Source organism: Pistacia vera, unplaced genomic scaffold, assembly GCF_008641045.1.
Source record: "Pistacia vera cultivar Batoury unplaced genomic scaffold, PisVer_v2 Contig211, whole genome shotgun sequence".
Lineage (NCBI taxonomy): Eukaryota > Viridiplantae > Streptophyta > Magnoliopsida > Sapindales > Anacardiaceae > Pistacia > Pistacia vera.
In genome coordinates this window covers 1405493-1412318 of record NW_022196015.1, presented here as the reverse complement: position 1 = coordinate 1412318, position 6826 = coordinate 1405493, and the positions used below count along the sequence as shown (strand labels likewise).

Below are 6826 nucleotides of genomic sequence, written 5' to 3'. Positions count from 1 at the left end.
AACTATCCTCATAAACCAAATAAACAATTCCAAACACCACATATTCCTCATCTATCACCACTCAACCTAATTGACCCACACCCACCACACCTAGACCAATTCATCAAATGCAAACACAAGCCAAAAATAACATTCATAAATCTATTCAAAAGTTAAACCTTCATACCCAACTATCCAAATCTCTTGACCTTGAACCCACAACACCAACCTAGGCTCTCAAAGATCCAAAATGGCGTAAGGCATGTCTGCAGAATATGATGCTCTTGTTTAGAATGGTACTTGGGAACTAGCACCCTCTAATCCTAGTCACAATGTTGTTGGATGAAAATGGATTTTTCATATTAAGTGTTAGTTTGATGGTTCCATTGACAGGTTTAAGGCTCGCTTGGGTGCTAAGGGTTTTCATCAACGATTGGGAGTTGATTATCATGACACCTTCAGTCCGATGGTTAAGCCTATCACCATTCGACTTATTCTGAGTCTTCTCATCAGTTACGATTGGTCCATTCATCAACTTGATGTTAATAATGCATTCTTGCAAGGTCACCTCAGTGAGCTGTGTATATGAGTCAACCATCGGGGTTCATTGATCGTGATTTTTCATCACATGTATGTAAACTATGGAAAGCTATCTATGGGCTAAAGCAAGCTCCTCGTACCTAGTATCAAGAACTCCATACTTTTCTTCTTCAATCTAGCTTTAAAAATTCTCATGCTGATACATCTCTCTTTGTCTTCAACTCTGGTGGGCATATCCTGTATTTGCTTGTTTATGTTGACAATCTAATTTTTACTAGAGATAATGTGACAATAGTGGACTGATTTGTTTATTTATTAGCTAGGCGATTCTCTCTTAAGGACCTTGGGCTGCTCTCTTATTTTCTAGGTGTCGAGGTTTTTCCAAATCAACATGGTTATTTGATTTCCTAACATTGTTATCTACTGGACCTTCTTGCTCGTACTCATATCTCTGATGTAAACCCGTGCAAACTCCTCTATCCACCAGTTCTTCACTTTCGCTGCACTTTGGCACTAGCTTATCTAATCCTACCAACTTTTGTGCTGATGTGGATAGTCTACAATATCTTTTGCTCACCCGCCTTGACATTGTTTTTGCTATTAATAAATTGCCTCAGTATATGCACAAGCCAACTACTGAACACTAGGCTCTTGTCAAACGTTTACTACGATATCTTTATGGCACTCTTAATCATGGACTTCATCTCTATCATGACTCTCCCATCTCTTTGCACGCCTTCTCTGACGCCGATTGGGAATGGAACAAAGATGACTTTTCCTCCATTAGTGCTTATATTGTCTATCTTAGCTACAATCCTATCTCCTAGAGTTCCAAGAAGCTAAGAACAGCAGCTTGTTCTTCTACTGAGGCAGAGTACCAGTTTGTTGCTAGTACAACTGCTGAAATAAATTGGGTTTGCTCCTTATTAACTGATATTGGACTTCAGCTTCCTACATGCCCAGTGCTTTACTGTGATACTATTGGAACCACTAAATTGTGCTTTAATCCTATTTTTCATTCTAGGATGAAACACGTTGCTATCGATTTTCATTTCATTCGTGACCAGGTGTAAAATGGGAATTTATGAATTGCTCATGTATCCTCCACAGATCAACTCACTGATATTCTTACAAAGCCGCTTCCCAAACTCGTTTTCTATTTCTTAGAGACAAGATTGGTCTCTCTTGTTGAGCTCCATCTTAAGGGGGCATAAAGGAGGACTCTCCTATTGAAGACTGCTTCTATTGGAATAATTTGATTAGATTCAACTTTGTATTTAAATCATTATGAATTTGTAATTTGTTTTTGTATCTTATCTTTAAGTTGTTACTTGTATATAGGAGTGGGTTCAGGTCTGTTAGTTTTAGCTTTCAATACTCTGTTGTGTATTTATATCAGAATCATCTCAATAGACAAATATACCAGATTTTATCTCAAATCTTCTTCTATTATTACAACTACAAGTCCAAGCTTAAATACTTTGGGGTCTAAAGGGGACAATCCTTATTAATTCTACTATCTAATATTTAAAGAGATTATTTTTAATATTTCCTCAACATCTAAGCATTCTAAGGGCACTTCATCTCTTCGCCATTGAGTTGGGCTAGCTTTTAAGTCATTAGTCGAATTGCCTTTTTAACAAGTTAAGGCCTTCCTGATTCGAACCTAATGTACCTTAAGAGAAATCCTAGGTGTTCAAGATCATTTTGCATAGCACCAAATTTCCTTTAGATAATTTTCTTTGCTTGACTTTGGTGTCACAGTAAAGGGTAATCCTATATTGGTACATTGCTACTCTAAGCGTGACTTGTGCTTGTTTTTATTCTAGTAGTTCTAACTCTTGGGAAAGTAAATGGACATTTTTCATCTTCATTAAAGTGTTGAGGTTTCCGAATGGGCATACCTATTTTGACATTAGGGTTGCAATCGAGCTGAGTTGAGTCGAGTATTGGCCGACTCAAGCTTGGCTCGATTGAAAAAGTTAGAGCTTAAGCTGATCGAGTTGAGAAAGGTGGGTCTCCAACTTGAACTTGAAGCCCAGAAGGCATGCTTGAGCTCGACTCGAATAATAGTCGAGCTCTAGCTGAGCTCGAATCAAAATTGAGCTCGGGCTCGATTACACTACAGGCAAGCCCAAAAGCTCAATCATGAGGCACACTTTTTCACTGTTTTCACTAATACTCATCATGCTCTCTGGCTATTTCCCTTTCTGTTTGTTTAATTTTTCCAACCCTATTATATTCTACTATCCTATCCTAAAAAGTGAAAAAATGTGTTTATTTTAATATTGACTATTTAATATAAAATCCAATCATATTCTATTCAACTCAAAACATTGAACAATTACCTTTCTTAATGAAAGTTTATAAATTAACAAAAACACTCCCACCCACCTAAGCAATAGTTGCCTGCTAGCAACCATTGTTGGTTGCCATTGCCAAAGTTGGAACGACGCATGATCAGTTGGATCTGGCCAATCATGTGCCGATCTGGTCCTTTCCGACCAAATCCACCATGGATATGGTTGGAAACAGCTAGATCTACGACCAAGATATGGTTGCTGTCAACGGCTAGATCGGTGCACAATCGGCCAAATCCAATTGGTTGTTTTCCATTTCGGTGATTGTCGGCCACTATTCGGTGGTGGTGGCTGGCTGTCAACAATCAGTTGGGTGGGTGAGGGTGTTTTTGTTAATTTATAAATTTTTTTTGTGTGGGTGTTTAGTTAAATTAACAAATGTACAAGGTTAAAAAATAATCTAAATATTTTCAAAAATGTTTTCCAAAAATGTACCAAATACATTTTTAGAATCCTATCATATCCTATTCAGAATAGGATTTCAGAAATCCTATTAAAAAAAGTGTACCAAATGTACCCTTCACTGTTTCCAATAATACCCATCAAGTCTCTCACTTTTCTCTTGAATGTCGTGATGGCTATTTCATTCTTTGCAATAATACCCATCAAGTTTCCCTCTTTCCTCTCGAATGTCATCAAACTCGAACCGCATCTCATTCTTCTGCATGAAAGCTTAGATCTTTGCTTCTGTTTCCCTCTACAAACACTGCAACTAATATTTAATTTGTATTTCTTCATAGTTTTTAAAGAAAGTTCAAAGTGAAAAAATAAATTTTTTTTTTTTTTTTTTTTTTTTTTTTGGTCTTTTTTTTTTTTTTTTTTTTTTTTTTGTATTTTTTAATTTTTTTTTAAAATTAAAAAAGAAAAAAAATTTCATTGTTTTTTGATTCTATTTATTCACTTCTTATTTTCGCTTGCTTACTTATTCCCTTAGATTCTACATTCAATGTTGATTCTACTTCTTATTTTGGAGAATATCACGGATTATTTATTTACAGTTCAAGTAATATCCAATAGAGAAATTGTATATTTGCTCTTGGGAAATTCGAGCACTATAAGATTCAATCTAATTTATTTCCATTTCACAACATAACACAGGTACAATCCTACTTATAAATTAACATTATAACATATAATGAACCTTGTAGATTTGGGAGTTTGTCCATTAAATTGGGTTAATAGAGGGGTTCTGAGGTTAGTATTATCCTAAATAAAATGATTTGATATATTATATTATTGATAAAAGGTATTATGAAATCATTATATTTTAGGAAAATTCCTTTTTATCTATGAAAGATAATATATCCTAAAAGGAATTAAATAATTCTTTAAAAAATTTCACTGGATGCTTACTATATATAGATTCATTATCTTATTGGGAAATTTAACTCTCTAGACCTCNCTGTATGATTGCACTGCTGAGTTCAGGTTTTTTTGGTTGAACTCCAAGCTGGCTGAGACTGGGGCCTGTGATTCTCCTTCTCGTTACCATAAATTCAGATTTAGTTCCGTACCTGTATTCAATTGTGACCAGAGTGGTCTCTATGCAGCATATACAGGAGTGGTGTCTTATGTCAAGGATGGGCTATTGTTTTATAACAAGTACGTTATTTTCCTCAAGGGTGTAAGCTTTAATTTTTTCCAGCTTGCAGTTAGTTGAGTGATAGGTCTTCTGTAGCAAATAAAATTTTCAAATACAGAAGGGCTAGTATTCCTCCCACTTTATTAACAGGAAAAAATCTGTTACCTACGAAGAGTAAATTTAGAACTCCTAGTATTATGCTGGACTGCTTGGACTGGCACTTAGGGATGGTTTGTTCTATAATGTTGTTGTTCTGTCACCTTGAACATCATGCTTATTATTGTCATTTATTTAAATTTTTTAGCTTTCATATTGTTGGAACTGATTAGTATCTCACAGTTGTCTATCAAATTTGACTTATTCACTTTCTTTGATCCGTTAAATTCTTTTTCTCTGATGGTATTTTGCATTGTTTCCCTCTCAGGTATGCACATTATCAAACTGGAAACACACCTCTAGCATTAGTCTGGAAGGACGAACACTGTAGTCAATATGTAATTGACACCGATAGTAAAGGAGACATTCCGAGCCAACAACAGGTTAAAGTTGCAAGCCTCACTTACCTGTGCTCCTTTATGTTTTCCTCTCCTTCAGTTGAATTGTTTCATAAATGGGTATCTTCTTATTTTCCAGAAATTATGAAGTTTGACATGTATTGTTCCGTGTTGACTTTTGAGTGATGGATTTCTTTTAATTGTCAAGTGTGAACGTTCAAAAGGTTTTGTTTCTGCAACAGGAGCCAACTGTTTAATAGCTTATGATTCTTAGTACTCCTGGGATTGCTGTGCACATATACTTTGTTGGATGTATTCTGTTCATGATCAAAATAATATAAAATTCATTTCTGTTATTAATAGTAGAACTGTATAGAGTTTAGTGACAATGGTTTTACGACCATAAATTGTGATCCTTTTGGACTGAATAGGACAAGTTACCATAGAGGGAAACTTTAGTTATAATGTTAAACATCAAAGGTTCATACAACTTGTCATTGTCTGATGAACACATATGAATTCACGTGTATGGAACTTAAAATTTAAAATTTATTTTCATGTTGTGAGTCTTGTGACCAACTGCTTATATATATATTTTTTTTCTTTTTCTTAATATCAGGTAGTTTTGGAGCTGCAAGATGATGGAAAACTATCTACATCAGATGATCCTGCTGTCAACTTTGGCTGCTTAGATAGGGAATTCATACAGAAGGTGTGTTTCATTGTAATCATAATAAATGCTTGGATCAAGTCCTGTCACTTTTGTTGTCAACTAATTGCACTGATATTATATGCCTAATTAGTTCATACAATGCATTGCTTAGGATGTTTCTAGTGCTCTCTTTTCATCATATGTTCATGCCAATCTCATTGATATTTGTTATTTTTTATCTTTTGAATTTTCAGTCAGAGCTACATTCTGGTAGTCTTCTAAAGTTTGCCATTGGTGATGGAGGATTGAGTTTTGTGGATGGGAAGCTTGAGAAGGCTGATTTACATTATCTTGGCAAGACCAATCGAGCACGCATGTTTGCAGATAGTTACTCTAAGGTCAGAACCATTCCGCAAGTGTGAAAACAATCCCCTGAAATTGTAAACGAGAATAAATTATTATTTGATTTTGAACAGTGTCTTAGATTTGTGTGTTTGTGTCCTTGGTTAGCTGGTTTACTGTGTTTCTATCCTTGCCTCCCCACATCTGAGTTTCTTTTAGTGTCTGTCTTAACACTGTTGTTCATGCCTTTTGAAATTTGCACTGCAGGTTATATTTCAGTATATGGTTCGACATGCACCGCTAAAATTTGATGATCTGTTAGCTTCTATTAGCTCATCAAATGATCAAGAAAACAAACTTGATGATGTGGAGATGGTCGGTTGACGGAGTAATGGTGACTGCTGGTTTCTTTCATAGTTTTGCCCACTGCCCTCCATAAAGCAAGCAAATGTCACTCACTGGAGGATGGTGATTGCGCATGGTTCTCATCAATGGTTTATGACTTTTGTGTATCTAGCAAACTGACAGCTAGGAAGTTTTGTATGATTCCAGTAAGCAGCAGGTGAATGTAATTCTTGCCACCTTTTATGGAGATATTTTTTAACCCTTTTTTATGTATATATCTTTTTGAGTTTTCTTGTAGGCACCTTTGCTATGCAGAGATTGTACCACAGCTCAGAAATATGACATATGCTTATTTAAAACAATACAATTTTGAATTGTACCAAATAACCTTAATTATAATAGTGTGGCTTTTTGGTGATGATGATACAATACGTTTCATCTCTTTTCATTCGTCAGATCTACATCAATAGGAAATTGTTTACTTTTTGTTCTTTCTTAGCCGTTGTCTAAGCAGCTGCTATTCTCGTAGGTT

General features: G+C 35.3%; 1 protein-coding gene across 1 annotated transcript; it reads left to right on the top strand.

Moving 5' to 3' along the window:
• The first annotated feature begins 229 nt into the window (after positions 1–229).
• Positions 230–6742, top strand: LOC116129398. The gene is made up of 9 exons (XM_031415144.1): positions 230–234; positions 373–448; positions 1347–1433; positions 1861–1872; positions 4276–4481; positions 4886–5000; positions 5575–5667; positions 5862–6005; positions 6217–6742. The coding sequence occupies exons 1-9, from the start codon at positions 230–232 to the stop codon at positions 6331–6333; spliced, it is 855 nt and encodes a 284-aa protein (XP_031271004.1). The 3' UTR covers positions 6334–6742.
• Positions 6743–6826: the final 84 nt, after the last annotated feature.